We start from the raw sequence: 27428 nt of genomic DNA on the forward strand, positions 1-27428 counted from the left end.
TAGTTCAAAATGCTTGACTTTTTTACAGATAATGTCTTACGTATCACGTGGTCTAGTAATGAGTATCATTATGATTATTAATTTTTGATTGTTTATTGTATATTTGATATATTTTAACACCAAATTTGAAATTATTTGAAAATCTGAATAATGTATATTTAAATATTATTCAGATTTTTCAGTAAACGTGACAAATTCTAAAAAAGAACTAAATAAGTCACGTGACTTTAACCATTGGTGTATGTAGGTTGAGGTGCATGTTGATGTGCGCATGCAGTGACACCGCGCCGCCGGACGACGGGCTCTGGTATTAACTGGATTTTTTGCCAGCTGGCGCCGTATGGTGGCGCTAGCAGAGCTTCTTACATATCAATGCTAGATATAAAAGAATAAATATTTACCAATCAATTTTTCATTTAAAGCCATTTGAAATATTTATGTCCATCCTACTACCGCGCTTATATCTAAAATTAAATACCTTTCGTGCGTCGCCAGCTGGCCAGCCAGCTGACGCAATCCAGTTTTTACCAAAGCCCCGGACGACACCACTGACACCCTTTATGACAATTTGGAAATATTTTGCTTCCATTTTTACGTTTCATCAGAGGTGAATTTGGTTTTCATCAGCATGAGTGGATAAGGAAGTGGCTACTATCTACAACAAAGACGTTTTGGCTCAGCTCAATTGTCATAAACATGGAGCCATTGCCACTTCCCCCTCCAGCACCACTTGGTAAGTCAATGTTTTGACAGCTCAAAATTACGAACTCTGTTCATCATTCTTCCATTTTTTTTGTGTGACCATTATCAGTTTTAAGTACCCAGGTCTGTAACTGCCACACCTGCATCTTTCTTACTGATCCTCTTGCCGCTAAGTGCTAACCTCACATTCAAAAAATTATTTCTGTCATTCCTACAATTACTTTTATTCTTATGCTCCTCTCAACCTCACCTCTCACCCATGGACTGTGTGAATTCCATCAACATAAAGCCAAGAATTGGCAGCATACCTTTAAAAGAAAATAGAAAATAAGCACTGTTCAGTTTTAAGTTATTTTCAGTGAGGTAACTCCAATTATTTTTACCGAGGTACCCATGTCAATGTGCCAGTTTTTCATGGATGTTTTTTGCATATTTTGGTATGCCTACTTTTTGTGGCGCTACGCTTCCTTAAGCACTCTTCAATACTAATGCTCCTATGGCCTGCAGTGACCTGCACCATGGCATTGCCGCCAAAAACTTGAAACAACAAAAATAATTTCAAAGGCCTTCTATGTGCACCATCAATTTGCTTTTGTACAGCCTGATTTTCCCTCAGAAATGCTCTTGTGGCAGCCCAATACAGCACTCATTACGGAGCGAGCGAAGCGAGCGGAATCTTACGTAGAATAACAGAAATTTCTGAGTATGAGCGGGCGGCCGGCCGGCCGGCCGTGGTCACGCTTTTGCGAGGCTTGTATCTCAGCAACCACTTGACCGATTTACATGCGGTAATTTTTGTGGGGTAGCTTCATTCCTTCTACCAAGTATTGGACTATTCCCGATGCATGTGGGTGACCCCTTATGCACGTGCCACGTGCAAAACGAAGAGGTGTCACTTTTGTAATTGTTGCAATATCTCGGTAACTACTTGGCCGGTTGCGCTGAAAGTTGGCATGTAGGTAGGCACCCACTAGGCACTGCATATCCATGTGCCAGAGTTGGGGTGCTGCTGCACGTGCGCACGTGCAGGGGTCGTTTCCAGATCTCGAGAACGGCTGGACCGATGGCGCTCAAATTTGGTACATGGTTAGGGACCGGTTAGTAGGGTGCCGTGCAAAAGTCAGTTGGGACCCATTTTGCACGTGCGCACGTGCAGGGTGCCGCTTCCAGATCTCGAGAACGGCTGGGCCGATTGTGCTCAAATTTGGCACATCGCTAGAGACCGGTTAGTAGGGTGCCGTGCACAAGTCAGCTGGAGGTACCCCCTCGAAATTTCGCACGTGCAAGGCTCACCCTCTCGCTCGCTCCGTTAGTCGCCCCAAAAGGCGCTATACTGGTTCTAAACCATCCCAAATCCCCTCACATTTCCTTGGGAAGTGATGAGTACCTACAGAATACAGATCAGTAGGTGGAACTATGGTCATGAGTACCCAAATATAGGAACGTTCCCATTTTTGGGAACGGGGTTCCCAAATATGGGAACGGGCGTTCCCATTTATGAGAACGGAAGGTAATTTTTCGGCCGTTCGCCCACTAAAACTCATTAGTGCATCACGTCTCAAAAAGTGCACGCTGATTTAAGTATCTAGGTACTAAGTCTCTATAAAATTATCTTTAATCTGACCGTTGAACAAGGAAATTGACCGTCGAATGATATTTTTAATGATTTTTTGAAATGACGGAATGGTGAAAACATGGGTTACACTACATTTAACATGCAATTTTAAGGAAAATGAAGCGTTTTTACATTTTGAGGTCAAGTATAATAATTTTCGCCTGGTTATGAAGTTTCATACTAGCCACACCAGATGCTGACATATGCAAGCGAACACGCGGACAGTCCCGAGGTAATTTTGTTGACATTTGGTGTCGAGGCGGACGACCGCGTAGAACGTGCGTGATTTTACCGAACTACTGTTGTAAACTCAGTTTGAGTGGTCGAAAATTATTCAGCTGTATTTTATCAGCCCGGAAAGACATATTTTATTTGGATGCTAGCTGTTTAGCGTTGTTTTATAAGGAGCGTCATGAGCGTGGTTTTTGTCTTCCGCGTTTCTAAGCATGATCGTTTTGGGGGAATTTCTCTTATATAGGTCGCTCTGTGTGGCTTATTTATAATTTCTATGCTGAGTTCGATCATTCCTCGTGCCCATCCTACCAGGCCTTTTGCCACTTACACTCATTAAGAAAGGAAAAAACTAGATTTTCATTGGGACTAGGTCTTTTGAGGGTGTAACATATTCAGCGTTCCCATTTTTGGATACTTCCTTGTACTCGTCAACTATCGGTGATAAACAGACAGGTGCTTGACATGTCTCCACCCTCGGCACGGACGGTGGATATAGGTATGGAAGACCTTGTTGAACATCGCTGAGCGTTGTGAATTACGTAATCCTGCAGAGGGGGGCGTGCCCGCTGCGAGATCGACGGGAATAAAAGCGCAGAAGACCGGGCGAAACATGCGATGGTCTTGTCGGAAAGGTCATCTGATGATTGTTGCGTTAACAATAATTTGCGGCGTTGGACGTGATGCTTGTTAATGAAAAGAGCCCCTGAAAGGCGTCGGTGAAATCGTTCCCAATTTTGGGTACGCCGTTCCCATAATAAGGAACGCTTGCAGCGCCAGTGTACGAGAGCGTTCCCAAATTTGGGCTCGCGGCCCGGATGATGGACTGCTTTAGAAATAGGGGAACGATTTGAAACTACGATGGGCCTTACAATATCAAACTCTTTCCCAACAATATTGAGACAAATATCAGGCGGTTCACGATCGTTTTATATTTTTTGGACGTCATTTAACGGTTCTTTTTCTTGTTTCAAATAATGCCTACATGGCGTTCCCATATTTGGGTTTATCGTTCCCAAACATGGGAACGAAAATGCGTTCCCGAAAATGGGTACGCTTGACCATAGTTCCGCCTACTGAGATCCCTTGTTTTGTGCTGAGCACCATTCAACTTGTTTATGGATTGATCATCTTCAGACTCCTTGGCCTGGCAATGGCTCATTCAGATTATTCAAGCAAAACTCATCTCTTGAAAGTGTGGCAGAATGTGAATTATAATAATAAGTTTGTGTTATCATCCAGGCTAAAACAAACTATTTAGCTAATTGAGCCAAACTATAAATGTGTGTTATCTCCCTTTGGCTGCTTTCCAGATCCAGAAAGGAAAACACTAATAGACAAGTTGGCTATGTTTGTGGCAAGAAATGGACATGAGTTTGAAAAGTTGACCAGAAACAAGCAAAGGCATAATCCCAAGTTTGCCTTTCTCTTTGGTGGTGAATATTGCAACTACTTTCAGTACAGAGTGGCAGCTGAAAAGTCAGGTCAAGGTGAGATATTATGCCTCTGTGAACTGTGATTCCTAGCATTTTTAATTTCAATACAGTGAATTTCTAGGCAAGTTTTTATTTGGAAGTTTTGAACCATAACCTAACCAGTAACCAGCAAAAACAAACACAAAAAGTGTGACCAAACTTAACCTAATTTAGCAAGTTATTCCATCAAATTTAGCCAATATAAATGCAAATAATATAATAAATGATCACAGAATAAGCAATGATATTGAATAGGGAGCAGAAGGTCGCTTGTGGTGTTGAGATTGTCCAATACAATGATAGTTTTCCCGTAAGATTTGCCTCCCAGATCTGCTGCTATTTACTGTGACATTGATGCTAATTTGTCCTAAGTTTCTTGCATTTCATTTACGTTACGCCTGTTGACAGGTCATCACCACGATGGAATCCCAGTCAGCCAGCATCAGCAACACCAGCTCCACATGCAGCCGGGCTATGCAGCTCCCCCTCCACCGCGGGGATTCGGTCCGCAGCAGGCACATGGTCTTTCTGTCCCGCCCCTGGAGCAGCAGATGGCGTACCCTCCCCAGACGGTCCAGCACAGCCTGCCACCTTTTCCCCAGCAGCCAGCACTTTCAGCCGCTGGGCTGGGGTACCCGCACCAGGACAACCGCCCCCAGCAGCAGCTGCAGCTGTCGGCGGCGATAAACACCGAGCAGCGACCGCAGCAGCAGCAGCCCGCCACGGTAAGGAGCCAGTCACTTACTGAGATGGTACATAAATGCTGCTTAAGTGATCGGTGGTTTAAGTCCCTGCTTGTTGTGTAGCGTGTGCTCATATCAGTAAAATTTTGAACGTGATATTGTCATAATGCCAGTAACTGCCCATCAGACTTAGTTGTTGCAACCTTCGACGTTCGATGTAACTTGATTGTGTTAGATGGCGGTAGATAAAGGTGCTTTTATCGGTGTCATCTGACTGCAGTTAAGGGGTATGCTCTTTCTTGCCTCATGTGGTATTATTGGCTCTGATATTTTCTGATTGGGTTCTAATTAGTTATATGGTTTGTGGCAGAGGGTTGTGCGTCATGATGATAAACGACCCAAATCTACTTCATGAATGCCAACCTTTGCTGAGGAATAGTACCATTATTTTAATTCTGACGCATTTCTCCCTAGGTCGTCTGTTCTCATGTTACTCCGACCTCTCTTTCCATTAGGTATGTTTCTGCTTTTTACTCGTCGCCGATGAAGGATGTGGCTTAAACGCGCAGAAGTCCTGATATTTACGTCTCTTCCGTCAAGGAGGAAGAATGAGGCTGGAAACTGATGCTCCCGCTGCTCACCGGCTGTATACCATAATCGCTGTGAATAATGCGGCCGTGTTTTGTCATTCCTCGTGTTTCTTCAAGGCTTTCTGCTTATTTCAGCCTCTGTCGCCGATCCTCCAGCCGTTGACTAACATTGAGCCCAGTTCATTCAGTTCACATTCATTCAGTTCATTCCTTTCGTCATAATTACCGTGTAGCTGATCGCAGGTTTACTGCCGCTGAGCCGTGAACGATACGGGCCCAGTTCTGACTCGATTCCTGGAGTTATCGCGCATCCAATGACGGATTTGCAGCTGTTGACGTGATATCCGATCGATTTGTGACTCCATTGTATAAATAGTGACCACGTAGCCATAATCTAGAGTTACAGCTCTGCAAGTCGGATTTAATGTCGCGTGTACACTGTCCAGTCCGTGACTCTTCATGACAGTTATCCTGCAGCCGAAGTTTACTTGATGCCGGGTCCAGTTTTGACTTCGTTCCATGACGATTTCTCACTGTTCAGTTACTCCTGGACTTCACAGATTGCTGACCTGCCGCCGGACTCCGTTCAGATCTGACTTGATTGCATGTGTTCTATCTAAGGCGTGCGTATTCGTTCTCAGCGTTTCAGCTGCTGCCCTAATGCCGGTCCCAGTGTACTAGGCCCAGTGCCGGACTTTCATATCAGAGTTCATCTGCAGGCATTTAGCATGTTTCAGGCCATCGTGTTTTTGTCTTCGCCGGTTTTTCCTGTAAGTTGTAGCTGCATTTTTCGGTCATCTTACATGGCTCCATGAACTCCACTGATCGTAATATTTTCGGTCATGATATCCTCCTAAATTGTTGTATTGTCTAGCAATTGTTTTAAAGATGCGCATTTTCTTTCCATCGAGGGCTCGAGGTCGACGCTTATTTGGAAAAGATATGGTGATGCCTTAGGGATGTTGAAATGCTAATATTTTTATTTCAGTTATCGAGAAAATGTGCCCCCTTTAAACAGGCACAACTTTGAACTTCAAAGCAATTTTGCAAGGCTCCGCCTCTCCTTGTGTAGCAGAAGGCATCTGAGCCACCTTGAAAGCCGAAAATGCAAAATGCTTATTGACGAGCACCACAGCTTCTCGGCACTGAGTGGCAACGTCCTCTGTCAGTGTTCAATATAAAGCCTTAGATGGCATAACTTATACCACAGTGAGCAGTGAAAGAAGGAAGAAGGTATGCACGACCGGTCACTTCTCTGACATGACTGGCAGGCGAGGAATGCGGTCTTTTCTTCTGCCACCGTAGAATTCCCGGCAGCTGGAACAGCCGATGGCTTTGCGAGCAATCATCCTGCTAACCGTTTATTGCAGGCGCCTGCGGTGACGTGCATCAGCTTAAGGACGACTCCCGTCCCGTTATCGCATGCCTTCTCTCTTACCTGCTCGCTGACTGATTATCGAGCAGAAGGACTCAAGACTTTGCCCAAGGTGCCCGGTGGACAGCTGCATATCACTGAAATGATTTGCAGGTAGCATCAGCATTAGCGCTTGTGTATTCGAACAAAAACCAGATTTATCTGACGCCATCCGTTTGAGTTACTAAAGATGTTGTACCTATTTTATTTACAATATTTTTTTTTCTGTCTCAGCGTCCCTTCTTCTTCCCTGACCACATGTGCAGAGCCCGCCCTGAGGCCGTGGCCGTCTCTGACCCCTGCCTGCTGTCCGGGCCCCCTCTCTAACCCCTGCCTGCTGTCGGTGCCGGCGGCGCTGACGGTCCCCCGTCCGCAGGCGGCAGCGGGCGCGGCCGCCGACCCGGAGCTCTCGCAGCTGGCCCGACAGACGGGCGTGCCGCCGGAGAAGCTGGCCAGCGTGCTGGACGAGCTGCTGCCCCCGGTGGCCGCCGCCTCTGCCGAACAGATGCTGGCCGCGTTCGTGATGAAACGGTAATCGGTCGGACCGAGGGAGACGCAGACGGGCCACCGGAGTAGGCGACAGGTCGGGCCGACGACGGCGCGATCATGCTGTACGTGCGTGTTTTTTCAGGACATTGCGTTTTTTTTTTGCAGGACATATACCTACTGGGGGGCGGTGGAGGCGGTGACCGTTATGATTGATGTTTTTTGTGACGTTTTATGAGAAACGATGACGTTTTATGACTGGATCTTGCTGTGTTATTACTTATATGTTGATTTTGGACCCAATCTCAGGTGCAGGTGTTGATGACAAGTGGATTCCGGACACTTCTAAAACCCAAACAGCATCAATTTCGATTCTCAGGTGCAGGTGGATCCCGGAGTATGCCGTGACAGTGACACATCCTGACCGTATCTGGAATGTCCTGTGGACCGCATACGATGTCTGGCAGCCCGCTTGATGAGCAAACGGTGGTGCTGAACTCCAGAATTGGACTGTGCATCCTGTCGGCAGAATGGTATTGAAGTTTTCTGAATGTTTCCTTTGATTCGTAATTGCGCAGGAGTGATTTCCGTTCTCAGGCGATGGAGATTCCTAAATCCTTGTTAGTTTAGCGTAATTGCGGAATCCCGGCTGTGCGCTGGCCTGGTGTATTTTTTTTTTTTTTTTTACCCTACGCAGTCGTTTATTAGTGACTCGAACCATTATTATGAGTTGCTCCTGTGTTAAAGCTATTATTTTATATCAATTATTGAATAGGTAATTCACGAATGCTATCATCGTGCTATAAAGTAAATAAACATAGACATTGGTGATAGTAATCAATGACATATTGATATTGCTTAATATTTTAGCAGCCAAACGTATATCTCTCTTCAATATCCTGCAACCCGATAGCGTTATTAATATTTCCCCTTCCCATTACTTAGCACTCATTACGCTCTCACAACTTTCTGTTGATCCTGCATCTACATTTCTTTTTGCATTTCTTTGTATTTCATCCTGTATTTCTTTTTTTACAGATCTTTCAAAAGGAAATGTGTCGTACATTCGTGAATGTGTGCATTGTTGTTCAACCCTCATTCTCATTTTTCAGGCAGCTGTCGGCAGATAATTAAGACTCACACGTTTCATTTCTCCCCAGCAAGGATGAGCAGCTGTTCCGACTGTGTTTGCTTCGTTACTTGCTTCTGGAATACGCTGTGAAGCTAATTTGCGTTCTTCGCTGACATTTCTTGCCTAATGCAGACTACAAGCCGCTGCGGGGATCTCGTCTGCATCAGCCGCCAGCGCCTCCCCGGCTTTGGCGGTCTCGGCAGCTCCGGCAAGCTCCGTGGCCACGTCAGCTGCAGCTCCGGTCGCCGTCTCCGCTCACACGGCTGTGGAGACATCGCCTGCTGTTCAGCGCAGCACCTCAGACAGCGCGTCGGATACCGCCCAGGCCGCAGGCGCCGTTACTGCCAGAGATGAGCCAACTAACGCGGACAGCTCTTTCGCACCGAGTCGGGACACTGCAGGTGGAGACGTCGCGAAATCGGTGGCGCCTACCAATCCTGCACCAGCGAAACCGGAGGTGGGAGGCAGCTCACAGAATGTGACCGATCAAGGACCAGACGCCAAACGGCCGCGCCTGGACGGACCAGAGGCGGCGCCGGTAGCTGAACACCCAGTGGGTGCGGCTGCAGGCTCGGGCTCGTCTTCTGCCTCTCTACCAACATCGGGCGCTAACTCAGCCGCCGCCGCCGCCCCGGCGTCTGACGACGGCATGGACGAGATTGCTGCCCTGAAGAGGACCGTACGCGACCCGGACGCTCTGTTCGCGCTCAGCGTCGCCGAAGCGCTCAAACGTCTTCCGATGGAGGGAAAGGCAACGCTCAAGATCGCCATTATGGAGGTGGTGGCGGAGATCCGTACCGCGGAAAAGCCCCCGGCGGAAGTGACAAACGGCACGGCGGTCTCAGCCCCGCCGGAGACCGCAGCTCAGGCAGAGATGTCGGCCGTGCCAGTGGAGCAGGTAGACATTAGCAAACCGCCGCCGTCCGTTACTGGCAATGTCGAGGAGGACAACCTCTCGGAGGCTTTCTTCATTGGCGAGGAGGAGGCGGCGGCCGCTTCCCGGACGAGGGAGGCAGTTGAAGAGTCGGAGCCGCCGCTGGCGCCGCCGGTGAAGAAACAGTGCGTGCCAAAGAGCGCCCCGTTCGCCGATCAGCTGGCGGATGCTAAGGCGCGTGCGGCGGCCATGGCGCGAGAGGCTGCCGAGCAGAGTCGTGCTGCACGTGAGATGCACCTGCACGTGCCACCGCCCGGGTATGGTCCGCCGCCGCCGGCCGGCGCGACTCCGAACGGCTCCGTGCCTCCCCCGGGCCCGCCGGCCGGCCCCGCTCCGGGCTGGCCGGCTCAGGTGCCGTACCGACCCGGGCAGCCTGCTCCGCTGCCGGGCGCTCCTTACGGTCAGCGGGCCGCCACCGGTCCGCCCGAACTACAGCCAATCCGGCCGCTGATGGCTCCTACCTGCTCGCTGGACGAGCTGCAGCAGCAGCAGCTGAGCCAGGAGCAGATCCAGCAGCAGATCGCGCTGCTGCAGCGACTGGCATCGGTCCAGCAGCCGCAGCAGCAGCAGTACCAGCCACAGCAGCAGTATCAACAACCGCAGCAGCAGCAGCCCTATCAGCAGCCACCACCGCAGCAGCAATATCAGCCACCACCGCAGCAGCAATATCAGCCACCACCGCAGCCGCAGCCGCAGTATCAGCCGCAGCCGCAGACACCCGACGAGCAGATCGCACTGCAGCTTCAGGCGGCGGCCGTCATGGGTGTGGAGCCGAAGGGACAGGATTGGGACACCGCTCAGTATCCCGGTCAGCAGGTGAGGCCAGTACCGGACCGGGTTAGGTATATTGGCTTGACCCAGTGTTCACTAGCTTCCAAGCAGGTATCTATGTGACGGCTTTTTGCTGAAAAGTCTAATCGTTATTTATTTAAATGTTTTTTTTTACTCGATTGTCAGATGACAGTCTTATTTAATTCTCAATGGCTCTGTCACGCTGCCACGAACTTAAATGTTGAGTGGATCCTACTTTGATCACCAGTCCACTACTCGCCCATATGTCCTGTGTTGCTGCCGATTCGCTGTCGTTTCACCCGCGTCCCATCACGGTGCGCCTTTCACAGGTGAACGGACCAGCCAGCGGCCAGCCGGCCGGCTGGGGACGGCCGCTGCCGGCCCCCGCTGCCGCCATGCCTCGCGGTGAGCCGCTGCAGCGGGCCGCTGCTGAGCGGCGACACCGCTCACCCGTGCGCCGCTTCCGCCGCTGAGCGGGCCGCTGATGTCTGGGTTGGGGAGGGGAACAATACCGCCGAGTTTTGTTGTGTGGGGGGGGGGGGGAGGGGGATGGTGAGTCATTACCGGCGCTGAAGCCACTTCTGAGAGGTATGCGGCATAGAGGAGCCGCTCGGCTGAGTGTATCCTAACTAGTGGACTAGAGGCTGCCGATGGTGGCTGGCTGTGGCGTTCACTGGAAACCCGCGAGGTTCTCTTGATTGAACTTGGTGGTACTTTGAGTTACATTGTAATTGGGATTTCCGTTTGAGTTGTGGCCCCGGATTGAAGGCCCAGGTACTGACTACGTGTCATATGTGTATATGTGCAGTCATATTGACTGGACTGTGAAAACGAGTAAGCGGCTGCTGTGTTTCATTTTGTACGAGACTGCTCCTGAGTTCGGACGAAGAAATAGAACTGGCTGTTGATATCATTTTGTGATGGAAACTTTTGACGACAGGAACGTAATGCGGAAACGCTCGGCGTTTAAAGGTCCTAGTGTTAGGCTAGTAAGGGTTTCGGCCCGTTGGCTCCATCTGAAAGCGCCAGGTCGAGGTCTTTATTATGAGTGTGCATTCCTCGCTAGAATGTTTCGTCATTGGCAGACAATGTATTATTTTTATATATTTTTTTAACATGTGCTTTTTGGGAAAATGTGTTTAATTTATCTGGCGACCGATAGGACTGACCGCGGTGGTATGGACCGATCTGACTCGCGATTCGCGAACAATTGAAAGGCAATTGCCATTCGCGCGAAAGTTCGAAACCTGCTACTTTAGTCACGTATTCGTCCATGACCAACGGTTGGGTGGATCCCCGGTATGTGGGTAGTGTGGCCTCTGACCTCAGATTGGCAGCTCTAGTCCCGCGACCCCGCCTCGAGCGCCTGACCCGGCCTGACCCTCCGAGAGCTCAGTTTGACCTCGGTCGGTGGCGGTTGTGGGGTGGTTGCGGGTCGCCTGCCGCTGTGACTCGAGGCGAAGGCAGTTGGGGTCTCAGCACCATTATGGGCGGGCGAGAGGTGCTGGTGGTGACAAAGCAGAGGATAACATCAATAACTAAGTGAAGTGCGCTTGTTTATTAGGCAAGTTCCTCTGCCAGCATGTCTGAACAGGATCAGGACTCTGCTGATGTAATGACCACCAGCGATGCTCCGGACGCCTCTACGGAATCGGGTCGCGAGGTTACCCCGCTGGATGGGCCATCAACTGAGATCGAACCTGGAACGGTCGACGAGATACGCTCGGAGGTCAAACCCGGTCACGGAAAGCGCTACAGGTATCGTTCCGGTGACTCGGCTCCACCGAAGAAGCGAGGTTCGGGGGCTCACGAACTGGACGTGGGAGGCTTGTCCAGCGCAGGCGCTCAGAGCGAGCTGTCTCGGAGCGCGAGCGATCCTGAGCTGGTAGAAGGGATGTGTCGCGAACCCAGTGTCGACAGTTCCGACGTGGTAGAGAGATGGCTATCTGAAACTGAGAGAGCCACAGCTGGAAACGTAATCACGAATCAGGCCGCAGAAAGGTAAGGTGTTGTACAAGATAGGCGTAGGATGATTGAATTTTAGCCGCTGCTGTATGCCTACACGCTTACATAGGCCTACACCTACGCACGATCCTAAAGCTTAGCCTGTGCCTATAAATAGGCAGAATTGGCTTATAGCACGCATCGGCAAGATTGCTTTATAACCCTGTGGTGATTTTCAAAGAAATCAAAATATTCGGTGTGAAAATGCTTTACATATGGTAGCACACTGCTGCATGCGTTGATTTCGGCGCTAGTGCGCCATTTATGGCGTTTCCGGAATACGGTTGTTTGTTTATACGTGTCAGTGTCCTTTGATGTTTTGGAGGCGCTCGTGCTCGTTGTTTTGATTTGCCTTTGAAGATTAAGGCGTGATTATTGCGAAAAACAAACTTAAATAAGCGCAAATTAAATATAAGATGAATTTTTAATCAGTGGTGAGAGATAAGAGCGTATTTGGTCTGCTTCAAGGCACCATATGTGAGTCATTTTATCTAATGTCAGCAGGCGGAACTATGGTCAAGCGTGCCCATTTTTGAGAACGCGTTTTCGTTCCCATCTTTGGGAACGATAAGCCCAAATATGGGAACGCCATGTATGCATTATCTAAAATAAAAAGAACCATTAACCCTCGCCCTGACAGGGGGGGGGGTGGGCGGGGGGGGGGGGGGTCGATGCGGCCCCCCCATGGTTTTTCGAAGATAGCGTAACAAATGTGGCACAGCCTATGGGGCAACTTTTTTACATATGACCTGAAAATTTCAGGTCCGGGTGACCTTGGGTCAGGTCACCAGGTCAGAAAAACCGGTACAAGGTCATGGTCAAATTTCAATTTTCTTTTTTGTTTTGCACCTCGCCAACTCACAGTTTTGGACTGATTTCCTTCAAACTTTCAGGATGTGCTAAGGTCACCGAGTTGTATAACATATAGTTCGGTTTTTTTGAGGTCACTGACCTGAGGTCAGTTAGAGGTCATTGCATCGTAATGTTAACCCTATTAAGTGACGGGGGGTTGTTTTCATCCACCCCTCAGGTTTTTCGGGAATATCTCCGAAACCGCTGAAGCTACGATGCTGAAATTTTCTGACTTTTCCTAAAACTAAATTGGGCACATTCCCTGAAAATTTCAAGTTCCTAACTTTACCAGGGGCGGCTCCAGAGCACTGGGAATTGGGGGGTCCTTTTCGTGAAACGAGTCATTTGGGCGAAGATCACGATGCTGATGTATTATAACTGTATGCACCAGTTTTACGAACAGTGAATGAAAGGTATCATGTGATAACATATACAAAGTTATTGTGCATCCTCTTTTGACACGTTTTTGCTATAATAGGCGGATCCAGGCGTCCAAAAAGGGGGGTTATGCTTAACCTCCAACATAGGTGCCCTGACACTGCCTATGCATGACCAATACAATTGTAGTCGTTCTCTCATAAGAAAATTGTAACATAACAAGACCATTTCCACCCTTTTTAGAAACAGTACCAACAAAAACCTTATTTACTATAGTTTTTGTGTACCCCCAATCTCAATGATCTGTATCTGCCTATGATTTTGAAAATGCATATTTTTAGGATCCATGTGAATTCCTGGTTCATTCTCTATCGATCGGCAAAAGTTGCGTTAAAATTGGTTCAGAAACCTGGCTGTGATAAACAGTCTGAAATGTATCTGCAATTTGCCCGTTTTTACCCCCCTCTACCCCCCTATTGACATTTTTTTAATTTTTATTTTTTAGAAATGTAGATCACGTTGAGCGAAATCGAATGCCGTTTGAATTTTGAAAATCGGCCCGTCAGATCTCGAGATATCAAGGGGGGTCTAAACAGCCCCCCCTGCCACTAATAGGGGTAGCCAGGAGCCTGCCACTAATAGGGTTAAGCCTATGGGAAAATACTAAATTCAGAAAATACTGGAGATATCTGCTTCGTTCTATCACTTTTGTGCTTTGAAACCACAGCACTTAACAGCAGGTCACTTGGTGCTTCTTTGTTTGGTGTACTTATCCAATATCCATGGGTCAGGTCAAATGAGGTCAACTGAGGTCAAATGACGTTTTTGCCAATAACTTGGCACATAATGACGCTAGAGCTTAAAAAATGGTGTCATTGTGTTCCTGGTGATCAGCCGAGTCGAATGATATGCGATATGATGCAATTTGGTTAACTTTAACTTAATTAATTAATTAAAGTTTACTTAAAAATTAAGAAAAACTTTTAGTAGGTACACTTAAGCAAGCTAAAAGTATGTCATTCGACGCGCCTTGACGTGCTGAGTTCACTGGTGCTTTTCTTTTTGCTCTATCCTAATTAGATCAAAAGTTATAAGTGAAAAACTTTGACCTGTTTTTAGCGAAATTTTTTACATTTATACCCCCCAACCCCCCAAATATTGACCTAGAACAACCAAATTTGCACAGGGGCGAGAACTACAGGGGGCCCACCTACCTACTAAATTTGGTGTTTCTAGGTGCCATAGGAGCCAATCACGAGGGGGGGTCGCATCCCCCCCCCCCTGCCAGGCCGTGTTACCCTCGCCCCTGCCAGGGCGAGGGTTAAATGACGTCCAAAAAATATATCACGATCGTGAACCGCCTGATATTTGTCTTCATATTGTTGGGAAAGAGTTTGATATTGTAAGGCCCATCGGCCATCGTAGTTTCAAATCGTTCCCCTATTTCTAAAGCAGGCCACCACCCGGGCCGCGTGCCCAAATTTGGAACGCTCTCGTACACTGACACTGCAAGCGTTCCTTATTATAGGAACAGCGTACCCAAAATTTGGAACGATAAACTCTCTCCTCGGCTCTGAGCCGCATACCTATATGTCTTATCTTATCTTTGGAGGTCTTCACTCGCTGCGTTCGCTCGCCCGTTGATAACTGAGTCTTGTTGTTTGTCCGTTTCCAGTGATCGCCGTCCGGCCCCCAAGTATAAAGTGCTCACCATGGACTGTGACAGAAAGGAGTTTGAGAACATGGTGAACATAATGTGTCGAAAAATGGCGCACATCATCGTCGAGTCTCGCCTGGGCAAGAAGATCCACACACCTTGCAAGGTGCACGCCGATGTTCCAGATTGGGTGAGTGCAGGAATTACCTACTTATCGGCGACGGGAACGTACAGACTATGTAGTGGGTAGGTGAGGATGACATACGCTGGGCAGGTGGCATGTAACTGTCTCAGCGGCATGTGAAAAGAATGTGCACAGTATTGCAATTCGCAACTCAGAAATGGTCCGAATCCCAGGCAAAAGTATCGTGTGCTTTCAACATTTGCGAGAATTTTTTGGATATATACGACGAGGAAATTTATTTGATTTTGTTTTTCTGATCGGATATGTACGATGTTTTTTTCGGCTCCCACGCTAAATGTCGAAACCCTCTAGGGGGCCTATGCTCCCACCTCGGTCAGCGCAGTTCTACACGGCACTCCGGCATGTTTGCCGTAGTCTGACTGGCACGCCGTGCCGCCAGTTCAACCTGTCGCTGGCCGACATGCCGGAGGTGGTGAAGGAGGTGAAGCACCTGCTGCTGTCCTCGGGCGGCCTGTGGGCGGCGCCCGTCACCAGCTTCTGCGTGGAGATCTCGCTGAAGACGGCCGACGGCGTGTCGCTGGTGCTGGAGCAGTGGGCACTGACGCTGGACACTTCGGCACCGAGCGGCGCCAAACCGCCGGCCACCGTCGTCAACCAGCTCGGTCAGTGGCGGCGGTGGGCAGGAAAACGTACCCTGCAGGAAAACAGCTTTTACATCGGTGGTGTTTTTGTCTAGCATATGCAAGTGTATAACAAAGTAGTCTCGAGCTGGTATGCGCTGTGCAATACGAGTATGTACATATAGCGGAAACGAGTAGCCCAGGAACGTTAATTACTGCTGACCGGCGTCACCTTCGCATTGCTCCTGTGTCTCACTAGTCACTGTGTTTTACTGCGTCTGCCACAGGCGTGCTGCTCAAGTCTCTCCTGGTCACCACCCGTCTCACGGTCGGCTATAAACTTTCCCGGCAGCAGAGTCAGGAGTCGCACATCATCTTCTACAAGTTCTACATCGGCGAGCCGGACCTGCAGGGACTCGGTATGTGGACATATGACATCGGTACCGGTGTCAATAGCTAGCGGTAACAGTCCGAACTCGCACCACTCACCAGTCTCTTTATTGGTGTCCTTCTATGCATTGACACTCTGACGTCTATGCAAGGCACCAACCGATACCATTTTCTTAATCGGCACGTTCAATTTATGGCACCAGTTTACTCGCATCAGCCTCAGCTGCACTGCAACGATCACTGGGTGATGAAGGTCAGGCCGGCAGGTGGTGGGTGGGTTCAACTGTATCGAGACTAGCGTCAGTCTTTGTCACCAGTTTTACAAAAAAAGTTCCTCGTACTGGCACAATGAGCTCTGTGTTGGCACCAGCCTGCCACTTGAGACAGCACACACCGAAAACCGTCGGACGGGTGACCGAGTTACATCAGTAGCTGGCACCCCGGTCGCCGTGCTTTGTGTCCAACCCACCCACGCTGTAGGCAGAGGGTCTTAACGTCTTTGAGTGTATTTGGTGTTACTGTTTGGAGTGGCGCTGAATCCCCGGGAAGGCTTGTTTGTGAGTGAAGAGCCGTGGGATCGCAATGGTCCCACGGCTGGTTACGGAGTTTGTGCTGTTGTGAATCAGCGACACTTGTGATGACAAATTTTCAGTGTAAGACTGGAAACTATTTTACGTCCGCGACATGCTGTTGCTAGTTTCGGACTGTGTCTGCACTAGTGTGTTTTGATCAGCTGTCACTTACTTTTACGCAGCATAACATTGTCTTTTTTGTATGTTTCTGTGCAATACTGCGCAGCTTATTATGCACGGTTCGTACAGAGGGCGAACATCCTTAAGCGTGGGTGCTATGAAATGGATTTCGGCTATAAATCAGTCCAATCTCTGCTAGCATTTGCTCAGTTGATTCATTGGCGGTACAGGATACAGAGCTCGACTCCTGCGCGAATTCTCAGTGACCGCGGTGTAATCCCCGCCTACTAGGTACTAGGTAATCCCTCCCTACTAGGGTTGTTAAAAAAAACCGAATTTTGGAAAAGTATACGGGCTCATGGCTCGTAAGGTGAGGTATTCTTGCCCTTTTTTCCGAAAAATATTAACTGCTTCATGCTCCCCAAACGGCTTGAAGAGGACCATGTCACGCCCGGCGACCGGCCGGTGTCAATAAGGGCGAGAATTCCCCGCCGCGCGCGGGTGGAGGCGCCTTATCGGCACTGCGCGCCACGACATCTACCGGGCGGCCGGCCGGCCGGTGGTGGGAGGGAATGAATGCGTGGCCTTCTTTCACATGATATGGGTGCATTGTCGGAGCGGAAAGTTTCAGTGCAGCATCTCGGTGCCTCTGCTGCGGTGTTCTGTGTCGATTGTTAAAAATAAGCCAAACAGAACTAATAAAAGACTCAATACAATTCGGGTAATTCACTCAAAACATTCCGTTTACAGAATACAGCTGCCTCCTTAGCGTACCATATCGCTTTGTTCATTCATCAAGCTGCAAACTCGGAGCAATAAAACAGCTCTTTGCACTGCTGTTGACAACATACATTGCATTTCGACGGTGCCTCGCAGCCGAAATATGCTGCTGCGCAACTGTATGCGAAAATTTATGAAGGATATAGGAGGAGCTGGCATGGGGCTCAAGCACAGAATATGGAGACCTCGCACGGTCATTGCCTGGCCCAAGTTTTGGGGCATGGCTCTGACCAGCATCGGCGTCACTAATGTCATGCAGTTTCGTTGAAGTGAAATGCTGAAGCAACAGGATTGACGTTTGTTTTACTTAGATTAGCATATGACAGAAAAGATAACATGTCCGGGAATGACAGGGTGGCCGCCCTGACAGTGTGACGAAGTGAGAAGTGAGTAGAGACAATAGCGGGAGTACACATATAAATCAATTGTGTCGCTCAATCCAGCAGCGGCACCGGCAGCCCGGCCGGGCCCACCGGTGTCGTTCAAGACCTGAATCCAGAGCCGGCATAGAGCGCGACTCTGCCCCGAGACGTGACACATATCCCCGGCGTGTCATGACGGACAGACTTATGCATGACCTCGCCCGTTTGGCGAATGACGATGGCAATGTTTACTTTTCCTATTAATTACGCATTTAACAGATATCTACGCAATAAATGTATCGTGCTAATCGCAACACAGCAATCTGGTTTTGTAGTAGGTAGAACAGACGATTGGAGATGTCTCGTATCGATGTGGCCATTAGAAGCCGCGGAAACAGGGCTGAGCCGTGCTCTCTTTGCCGGGTCTGAATACGAGTCTTCGTCGAAGTTGAAATGGACGCTGATCGCTTCTAGTTCTCGCCTCAAAAGTCAAAATGAGACTTGGAAATAGGTAAGGTATAGGTACTGTATACATTGTTGTATTTATACAGGCGAGGTAATGGTCTGTCCGTCGTGACACGCCGGGGATATATGTCACGTCAGGGCAGAGCCGTGCTCTATGCCGGCTCTGGATTCGGATCTTGAACGACATCGGTGGACACGGCCGGGTGGCTGGTGCCGCTGCTGCCCGAAGGGTTGGATTGAGGGGCGCTTGACTTGTATGTGTACTCCCGTTATTATCTCTACTCACGCCCAACTTCGTCATAAATCAGAATGGCCACCGCATCATTCCCGGGCATGCCATCCTATTTTTAACTGCAAATGTAAGTTAAACTTAACGTCGATGTCGGGGTCTCCATATTCTGTCCTTGCACCTTGCCAGCTCCTGCTGTTCTTAGTAAACTTCAAATTCTCGCATACAGTTGGCAACAGCATATGTGGGCTGCAAGCCACCGTCATGTCTAAAAGCAATGTAAGTTGTCAACAGCAGTGCAAACAGCTGTGCATATGGTTCGTTGAGTGGCAGCTGCGCCCTGTGTCACGGGCGTTATGCATTGAGTCTTTTCTTAGTTCTGTTTGGCCTATTTTCTGAACCATCGACACAGAACACCGCAGCAGAGGCAACGATGCTGCACTGAAGCTTTCTGCTCCCACAATACATGGCTAGCGCACCCCTATCATGTGAAAGAAGACCACGCATTCATTCCCTCCCACCACCGGCCGGCCGGCCGCCCGGTAGATGTCGTGGCGCGCGGTGCCGATAAGGCGCCTCCGCCCGCGCGCGGCGGGGAATTCTCGCCCTTATTGACACCGGCCGGTCGCCGGGCGTGACATAGTCCTCTTCAAGCCGTTTGGGGAGCATGAAGCAGTTAATATTTTTCGGAAAAAAGGGCATCGTTGGACTCAGAAAAGAATACCTCACCACACGAGCCATGAGCCCGTATACTTTTCCAAAATTCGGTTTTTTTGAACAACCCTACTCCCTACCTCACCTACTGTCGACAGGCGAGGCCAGCGATCGCATGGATCGTATGGCGGTGTAATCCCCTCCCTACCTCACCTACTGTCGACAGGCGAGGCCAGCGATCGCATGGATTGTATGGCGGTGTAATCCCCTCCCTGCCTCACCTACTGTCGACAGGCGAAGCCAGCGATCGTATGGCGATCGGTGAGGTGAGCACTCCCGTCTGCACGCTGAACCTGACGCTCTACCACCGTACCAAGCTGGCCATCTCGGCACACTCGGCGCAGCCCATCGTTATGAAGAGCGACCACTTCAAGCCGGAGCAGAGTCCCCGGGTCCGCCGCGTCACGGGCTTTGCCGAGCGGCGGCCCCGCTCAGTCAGGTCAGTGCTCACGGGGTGGGGCGGGGGTTGGGTCGGACAGGTCAGCTCATGGAATGGGTTGGGTTGGGACTGGGTTGGGCAGGTCAGACTATGGGATGGGAGGAGAATGGTAAAATGGGTCAGCTTGCTGGGAGGGTCCCTTTTGTTGACAATTTTGCCCAACTTTATTCCATAAACGTGTTTGTTTGAGCCTGATTTGCCATTTTTCGTTGAAGTTTTTGTGGAGTGGAAACAGGTCAGCATGGTTGGGTATTTGAAATGACAGCTAGTAGTAGTTTCTTCGTAAAGGAGAAATGCAAGAGGTTATCCTATACTTATGGACCTTTACCGTAACGGGCACGTGCCCTTGCTAATCGGTCACCCATCCTCCCCCTGTGATAAGTATGTGTTAACTGTGTTAACTGTGTAGCGACAAGTGCGATCTATTATCTGCCGTGTTTCAGTGACAGCGTGGAGATGATTGGCGCCTCCTCCTCCTCGTCCTCCAACATGGACACAAAAACCACCGGCGGGTCCTCCACAGACAGGTGAGTCACGGGCGTTCTGTCGTTACAGACGGCATTGGGCTGTGATTGTCAGGCTCTGCTGTATGAGGCATACCCGCATAAGCTCACTTCATTCAAGATATCTACAAAAGATGTGCCCTGTAATGAAGATTGTTATTGGCTTTCTTCTGTATCCGCAATGCGAGGATGATATCCGCATTCGTAGCGGTTGGTCGTCAGTGTCACTGCCCAGGGTTATGCATTATTGGGCTCCCTCTGTAATATCGCCACTCGGGTTGTCAGAACGTCTACGTTCAGCGACCAATAGCGTGTCGCGATGGCGAGTTCTGACCTGGCCCGCTGTTGTTGGTGCCCCGCGGCCGCCTCTGAGCCGGCGCTGATAATGTTGCCATGGCCGCAGTGACCAGCGCCGCCGCGTGGCCGCGTTCGCCGACGATCCGTCCGAGAAGCCGGCTCCGGCCGGTGACGTACCGTTCCTCCGACTGGTCGGCGAGCCTCCCCCTCCCGCCGCGCCCGCCGCCGGCGCGGACGTCACCATGGCCGACGGCAGCGCGCCGCCTCAGCCGTCAGCGCCGCCGCAGAGGGTGGTGTCGGACCAGCCGCGACCGGTGGCCGCCGCCGCCGCCCTCCCCGCGCCCGGAGCAGCGCCTCCGTCGCCGTCCGCCGACGACTTTGTCATGGTAGAGTTGGTAGGTTGTTTCTGGGCCGGCGGGCGCCCGCCCCTGGCGCCTGGCGGGGCGGCGCTCGTCCGCCCGTAATGTAAGGGGTGGGCTCAGGACGGAGAACGGCGACTGGCCCCTGTCTGTGACCCAGGCTACTGGGTTCGGCTCGGGTGGCTGCCGAACTCCGGGGTCTCGTCAGGGCACACTCAGAGGGGTAGGGAACAGCTGAGTTTGCTCGCGACCTTTTATGTAGCTTATTATTAGCGGCAGCGGAACCTCTCAACGGGACTACACGTGACCGCGTGCCTTTTTTTAAGACCATGAAAATTGACGTTAACTACGAGGACTATTTCGCACCGGTTACTCGAGGGCAGCGCTTTTCGAGGAGCGCTGTGGCCCGAAGGTTTGAACTTTGAATTGTGAAAAACGCCCGCCCGCCGCAAAACGCAAACACCGCAAAACGCACGCCCGAAACGCCAACGCAAAGGTCGCAAAAAATAAACAAACGCCCGCCGCAAACCGCAAATAAAAAAAAACGCAAAAAAGCCGCAAAACAATAAAACCGCCCGCATCGCACGCCCGCTAACCGCCAACCGAAAACGCCTGAAAATCGCCCGCCCGCCGCCAAAAAAAAGCACCGCAAAAAACGAAAAAGCGGCCGCCAACCGCAAACAAATTTAACACCGCAAACGATGCAAAAAAAAAAGAAAACCGCCCGCATCGCCCGCCCGCCCGCCCGGCGCCAAAGACAAACACCGCAAAAAACACAAAACGCCCGCCCGCCGCAAAACGTAAACACCGCAAAACGTGTAAAACGCACGCCCGAAAAGCCAACGCAAACGGCAAAAAAATCACCCGACCGCCGCAAACCACACAGAAAAAAACGCCGAAACGCCGAAAAAATAAAACCGCCCGCACCGCACCGACGCTAACTGCTAACCGAAAACGACTAAAAGTCGCCCGCCAGCCGCCAAACGCAAACACCGCAAATAAGCGCCCGGCCGCAGCAAGATAATAATTTATCAGCGGCTGGCATACCGCTAGGCTGGTCATTTTCACAAATCAAAAAGATATCTGCAAAAATCTCCTAGATGAAAGCGCCCGATTAAAAAACGGATGGCACGTGCGTGTTCCTCGCCCCCAACTTCCTTCAGGTCAATCGTCATTTGGGTCATCTAACGCATTGACGTTTCTGCAAAAATCTCCTAGATGAAAGCGCCCGATTAAAAAACGGATGGCACGTGCGTGTTCCTCGCCCCCAACTTCCTTCAGGTCAATCGTCATTTGGGTCATCTAGTACGCATTGACGACCGGCTGGGTGGAATGAACATTGCGCCAAGAAACGTAAGTATATTGTCAAAAAGAATCCCCAGAATGGTGGATCCCAAAAGTTTGAAACTACCACTTTGGCCCACTGGACGACACCTTAAACAGTTGCCGACCGGATGACACCCATTGTTTGGTCACCCACGCCATAGTATGCATCATGGGTGCGCCGAAATGACCAAAAGTCCCAATTTCCGGTGTGCAGGGTCATTTTCAACGGCACGTGGCACGTGGTTCTGGACTTTTCCGGCCACTTTGCGACATACCCATGGGTAGTGCACCGAATGGTGGTTGATCTGCATGTAAGAAAATGGGGGGTCGTTTGGATCGTTTTCGAGCAATCTGCCGTGGAACGCATTTTTTCATTTTCCCCATTGGCTTAACACGGGAATTTTTAAAGTCACGTGGCACGTGCACCAGATGGTCCGCGGAGGGGAGACCCATACCAGAACGTAGATCACCTGGCCCACTAGAAATCCTGAAAAAATCAGAATTTTTGGACCAGCCGTTTTCAAGAGCATCAAGTTGTACTGATCTCAGGCAGCTTTTGCCAAATTGTCAGGGAACTCAGATTTGTTTTTCAATAGAAAAACACAATTCTAAAGAATAGTGTTTTAACTATTGACAACAAACCTTCGGTTACGCAACATTAAATCATTTTACCGCAGTCTGCCGCCTCATTTTCCCACTTGGCAGCCTTTACCAGCTTCTCGGAAAATATTGGGTGCGTGCTCGCTGATGCATAATTGTTAAGTGGTCCCGATCACCTGCCAGCATCTGTTACCCTCCGCCCATCCGTCCTTGACCCTGCGTCTGGTCGTCCACCCCCTGATAATTTTTCACATTTCTCCTTCCTTACTCCCTTTCCGTCCTTTCAGCCCTCTGCGACCCGCCAGCCGTCCCTCCGTTCGGCAGCCTGCCGACCGTTCCTGACCGTCGTCTGTCTGTCCGCAGCGCACACCGTTCAGCGAGGCCAGCTCGGACTCTGAGCTGGGCGCGTTCTTCCGCCAGTGGCAGGCGGCGCCACCGCTGGCGTCTCTATCCGGCGGCGAGCAGGGACCGCCAGCGGCCGGCGCGGCCAGCCCACCCCCTCCGGCCGACCAGCAGGTGGTCTCCCTCAGTGAACAGCTGGCCAGGTTCGAACTGAAGGCCCAGGAGTTTGACGAGATGATCGCGCAGCTCGACCGACAAGATGGCAGCAAACAGTGACGTGTGTGAGCTGAGTGCTGGACAGACCAAAGTGAGTGTACATATATCTATATACGGCCGGGTGGACATGACTATTTGTACCATGTTTAAAACTGGCGATGTTCGCTCGAAAGGCGCTGTGACGGGGCGGGGAGACGCTCAGGGTATTTAAGGAGTGCTTTCGATGGTCGCTACAGGCCGTTGGGTTCTCTGGGTGCTGTACGCCGCATATTTTATGTTACTTGTATAGAGCCGGAGATCCATGCCCGTCCACCCAACGCCCCACAGCAGCTGCCATTCGTTTGTGAGAAGTGTATTTAGGGCGGTATGCCCGAATGTAATCTACGTTTGGCCGCCCGGATCCGGACTGGCCAGACGCTCGTACAATGTGGCCCAGCGCGGGCCCGCCGACCGGACAATACAACAGGTGACGAGCGCACAGGGCCGCCTCTGTAGAGGGCAGAAACAGGCGCAGGTACAGAGCCTCGAACCCGGGACACTCGGGTCCAGCAACACGCGGCTGGAGCCGGGCGGTAACTCGAGCGGTACGCCGCGGACATCGCAAACCGGCGGCAGCATTCGCACCAGGCGGCGAGACAGAGAGACCATTATAAAACAGCAAAATGTAACAAATACGAGGGAACAAAAACACCGGTCACGCCGTGCCGGTAATATTCACAAGTGAGACTAATGTATATATCACCTCTCGATTGTGGTATCATCGATCGCACTAGACACATCACCCACAGCATCTCTACCGAGCTCTAATAGAAACCCATCCAATGTCCATGTCCAAATAATCGTAACCGCACACTCACTTCACCTAAACCCAAACAATAGCCATTTTCAAGAAACGCATCGGGTTGACTAGGCAGTATCCTTCAGCTTAGGAAACAAGCAGAATGATGCGGCCCTCTCCGCAGCTCACATGTCAAAGGTACTTTCGGCTATGTGAAATGCCCGTTCATATGTTCTCTACCCGTGTGAATCAGTGACAAATTTCAGTTTCGATTGTCGAGAACGAACACAATCACTGCGACGCATAGTCATCGATGGCAAATCTCCTATGTCTTGATTGCTATTCGTGTGGAAACAAAACGAACATGTCAGCAAATGGGCTACGCAGCACACGCAACACATTGCAAAGATTCCGTTCCACATGCCGTGCACATTCAGAGTCATGAACAGAGCAAACAATCTCTTCAGGTTCAAAATATAATCAACCAAACATGACACTCTTCCTTGCACATGATTGCTCTCCTACCCCTCTACCCAATCAGACTGAGCACAGCTCCATTATAACCAGTGCAGTGTTCTTCCCGTGCCTACCCTTTCCCAAATACCAGCAGGGTGCGTGTCGCTTAGGCCGGCCGGTCCCGCCGTGCCGGCGCCGCGACATACCCGCGGCCTAAATGTCACCCCGCGATACCCCTAAACACTACCGGCCCCTAACGGCCGACTACTGATTGTGCTCGAGTAAGAATGAAGTGAAAAAATGCACGCACCATTCGTATGTGACGGGGTGGCGACTGGGAAACAGTGCGGCGTCGGGGAACGCTCCTGGCCGCCACACCAAACCGGCCACCGCACGCCATTCCGCGAGCGGTCAATAACGATGGAGCGCCCGAGCCCGCTCTGAAAGAGACCGGCAGGCAGGCACGGAATCGTACCGAAGGATGCACGGTGATCGCAGGTTAGTGTCTGCTGAGATTGGACAAAATGTGAGATTCAATAATATTGCATCGCTTGAGGATGATTGCTTGGCTTCCGAAGAACAGCAACTATTGCCAATTACCCATTTCTTCGTACTTTTGGCAGAACTTCTGGCTTTGATGCAGTCCGCGGCGCCACCGGGCATTATTAAACAAGCACTACAGTCATTACAGACAACACAAAGTATCTCCGACACGAAACGAACTCCTAGTTTGAACGGCAACCAATAATACGAATCAACAAAGCCTATTCGGATCCAAACGGTCGCCCGAGCTAATGGCATGACGTCACTGTGGGTCTAAAACGAGTGGGGGTGGCGTGACGTCACGGTAGACGCCACGGAGTTCTATAGCCTTGGGTAGACCACGAACGAGTGGCGGCGCGACGACCCAATGGCACAGCCTCTCACAGGTCGATGGGAGGACGCGAGCTGCCAGCACTGGCGTCACACGTGACCGCCACACGACTCACGAAAGGGGACTTCACATGAAACTTCCAGACGATAATCACCGCTCACCCCAGAATCGAACGAAACGCTGTCGGATTCTGAGCGTTAGGATGATTGCGAAGGGTGACAGCCATTGACATGCCCCAGAAAATAGTCAACAATCATAAACAATGCAGTGCAAATGTTGTACTTTGCATTGAAAATAGAAAAACCGCAGGCACCTAGGCCATAAAAATAGATGCCTGTGTGCCAATGTTTTCCTAGCAGCAGCTAAGATGCTTGATGAAATGAAGCTGCTGGTCTAGAACTACTCAGCTAAGTGCGAAAGATGAAATACAATACTTGCATACTTTCACCAATCACATTCAAACATCAGTAAGATTGCCAACACACTATCTGCGAGAATTCTCAATTGGAAATCTCACATCGCTGATTTCCGGTCCGGAGGGCGGGGCAGGCTTTGTCTCGGCAGATGAGTGTCACTGCCCTACGGCGCTCCGATAGACCAGAGTTGACCGGACCCGATGATGGTGTTTACCAAACCGTTCACTGCGCCGACCGGTCAGGGCTGCTCGCGTCTCCAGTGCATGTCGCCTGGACACGTCAGCCATATCACGGTGACAGGCTTGATGGAAGGGAACTAGTGGAGAGGTAGCTCCATTCGTGGCGCGAGTGCTGCGGCTAAAAACGGCCAAGAGCGGAGGCCAGATTGGCCAGCCCAATTTGAAGGCGGAATGAATTGTACGCGACCAGACCCGCGAACAGGTACTCGAAACCTTCGCAACAGAGCGAGAAAAGGATGGCAAGAGTGAAAAAAGACGACTGGAAACCTTCCGGATAAGTTCACATGCAACGTGAACGATGAAGATCGAGAGAACATGAGCTCATGAAAGTGGCTAAGATGGATGATCTCCAACAGAGATCGGATCAATCATCACACGTATGCTTTGGCTGTCAGGATTGTCGCAACAAAACGTCGCAACAAGGTTTTAGTCTAAAAATAGCTACCAAATATAATACTGCGCGAGATTCAATGAAAGGCGCATAAATTGAACGCTCACCAGAGCAATCCTCTGTCTCAGCGCGCATAAAGAACATATTGCATATTGCATATTCAGTGGCGTACTAGCGACATTAAAGCAGTATGGCAAACATGACTGATCTTGCACAACCGAGCGACTAGCGTAAGTAGAACCAATCACTTAACATCCATTGATCTGTTCTAAAACCGCGATCACAGTGTCAAGCCCTTCAGCACCCACTCACTCATGAACACAATTGGGCTAGCGATATCATTAGCAAAGTTGGTGACGAAACCCTCGTTTGACTACGCTTCACTCTAGCATGGCTCACCGAGCTGCCAGGCACCTACGTCCTCGAGACCCAGCACCCAGCCGCGTGGCGCTGCGCGCTAGACCCCAAAACCCTTACATCCCGGCACTTCCCAGTCCACCCGGCGGCCGATGGGCGATGATGGCCTAAGCTGCTCGAGTCTCTCCAGACCTGGCTGATCTAGCGGGCAGCGGGTGAGCGAGCTGAATGAACAGGCGACTAGTCGACTTTGAGCGGGGCGCTGATGCCGTTAGCGGCGGCCGGTAGCGGCACGCCCACAGTCAGCCAGAACTCTGGGATGTCGTATATCACCAGCAGGTGGTATACCATGATGCACGCGCAGATGCCGTACTCGCAGAACGAGAACCAGGTGAACGCTGGAAGCAGGAGAGCAGGCGTCAGTTCTGTATCAGATGGACTCCAACACAAACAGTCTGTTACGAACACAGCTCGGGTGCAGTCATTTTAGTTT

General features: G+C 50.5%; 3 protein-coding genes across 14 annotated transcripts in view; 2 read left to right on the plus strand and 1 right to left on the minus strand.

Moving 5' to 3' along the window:
• The first annotated feature begins 526 nt into the window (after positions 1–526).
• LOC122371722 (chromatin modification-related protein eaf-1-like) lies at positions 527–11167 on the plus strand. Of its 2 annotated transcripts, none has more exons than XM_043348314.1 (6): positions 527–733; positions 3862–4038; positions 4432–4748; positions 7087–7241; positions 8461–10078; positions 10384–11167. In XM_043348314.1, exons 1-6 carry the CDS (start codon positions 697–699, stop codon positions 10525–10527), a joined length of 2448 nt encoding a protein of 815 aa, XP_043204249.1. In that variant the 5' UTR covers positions 527–696; the 3' UTR covers positions 10528–11167. The 2 variants fall into 2 exon arrangements, with proteins under 2 accessions (XP_043204249.1, XP_043204248.1); XM_043348313.1 differs by having other exon boundaries at positions 549–733; positions 3862–4032.
• A 275-nt stretch (positions 11168–11442) lies between these two features.
• On the plus strand, positions 11443–23902 carry LOC122371723 (autophagy-related protein 13 homolog). Of its 11 annotated transcripts, none has more exons than XM_043348316.1 (8): positions 11443–12055; positions 14964–15135; positions 15530–15752; positions 15998–16129; positions 19577–19781; positions 20225–20308; positions 20688–20976; positions 23230–23902. In XM_043348316.1, the coding sequence occupies exons 1-8, from the start codon at positions 11637–11639 to the stop codon at positions 23482–23484; spliced, it is 1779 nt and encodes a 592-aa protein (XP_043204251.1). In that variant the 5' UTR covers positions 11443–11636; the 3' UTR covers positions 23485–23902. The 11 variants fall into 11 exon arrangements, with proteins under 11 accessions (XP_043204251.1, XP_043204252.1, XP_043204254.1 ...); XM_043348317.1 differs by having other exon boundaries at positions 20688–20967; XM_043348319.1 differs by having other exon boundaries at positions 11443–11812; positions 20688–20967.
• Positions 23761–27428, minus strand: part of LOC122371724 (post-GPI attachment to proteins factor 2-like) — a 29822-nt gene continuing 26154 nt past the window's right edge. The window contains exon 6 of the mRNA XM_043348328.1: positions 23761–27333. Within this exon, the coding sequence (XP_043204263.1) occupies positions 27176–27333 (158 nt within the window). The 3' untranslated portion in view covers positions 23761–27175. The remainder of the gene's footprint in view (positions 27334–27428) is intronic.

This window comes from Amphibalanus amphitrite, unplaced genomic scaffold (genome assembly GCF_019059575.1).
Source record: "Amphibalanus amphitrite isolate SeventyFive unplaced genomic scaffold, NRLGWU_Aamphi_draft 001272F_arrow, whole genome shotgun sequence".
Taxonomy (NCBI): domain Eukaryota; kingdom Metazoa; phylum Arthropoda; class Thecostraca; order Balanomorpha; family Balanidae; genus Amphibalanus; species Amphibalanus amphitrite.

Excerpts from the sequence above, each read along its gene's own strand:
- LOC122371723 (XM_043348316.1), top strand. The coding sequence starts at position 11,637 with ATGTCTGAACAGGATCAGGACTCTGCTGATGTAATGACCACCAGCGAT. Across the intron at positions 15,136-15,529 it reads ACGCCGATGTTCCAGATTGG|TTCAACCTGTCGCTGGCCGA; the intron begins GTGAGTGCAGGA and ends CCGTGCCGCCAG. Across the intron at positions 19,782-20,224 it reads CGGCGGCCCCGCTCAGTCAG|TGACAGCGTGGAGATGATTG; the intron begins GTCAGTGCTCAC and ends GCCGTGTTTCAG.
- LOC122371722 (XM_043348314.1), top strand. The coding sequence starts at position 697 with ATGGAGCCATTGCCACTTCCCCCTCCAGCACCACTTG. Across the intron at positions 7,242-8,460 it reads GCCGCGTTCGTGATGAAACG|ACTACAAGCCGCTGCGGGGA; the intron begins GTAATCGGTCGG and ends TGCCTAATGCAG. Across the intron at positions 10,079-10,383 it reads CTCAGTATCCCGGTCAGCAG|GTGAACGGACCAGCCAGCGG; the intron begins GTGAGGCCAGTA and ends CGCCTTTCACAG.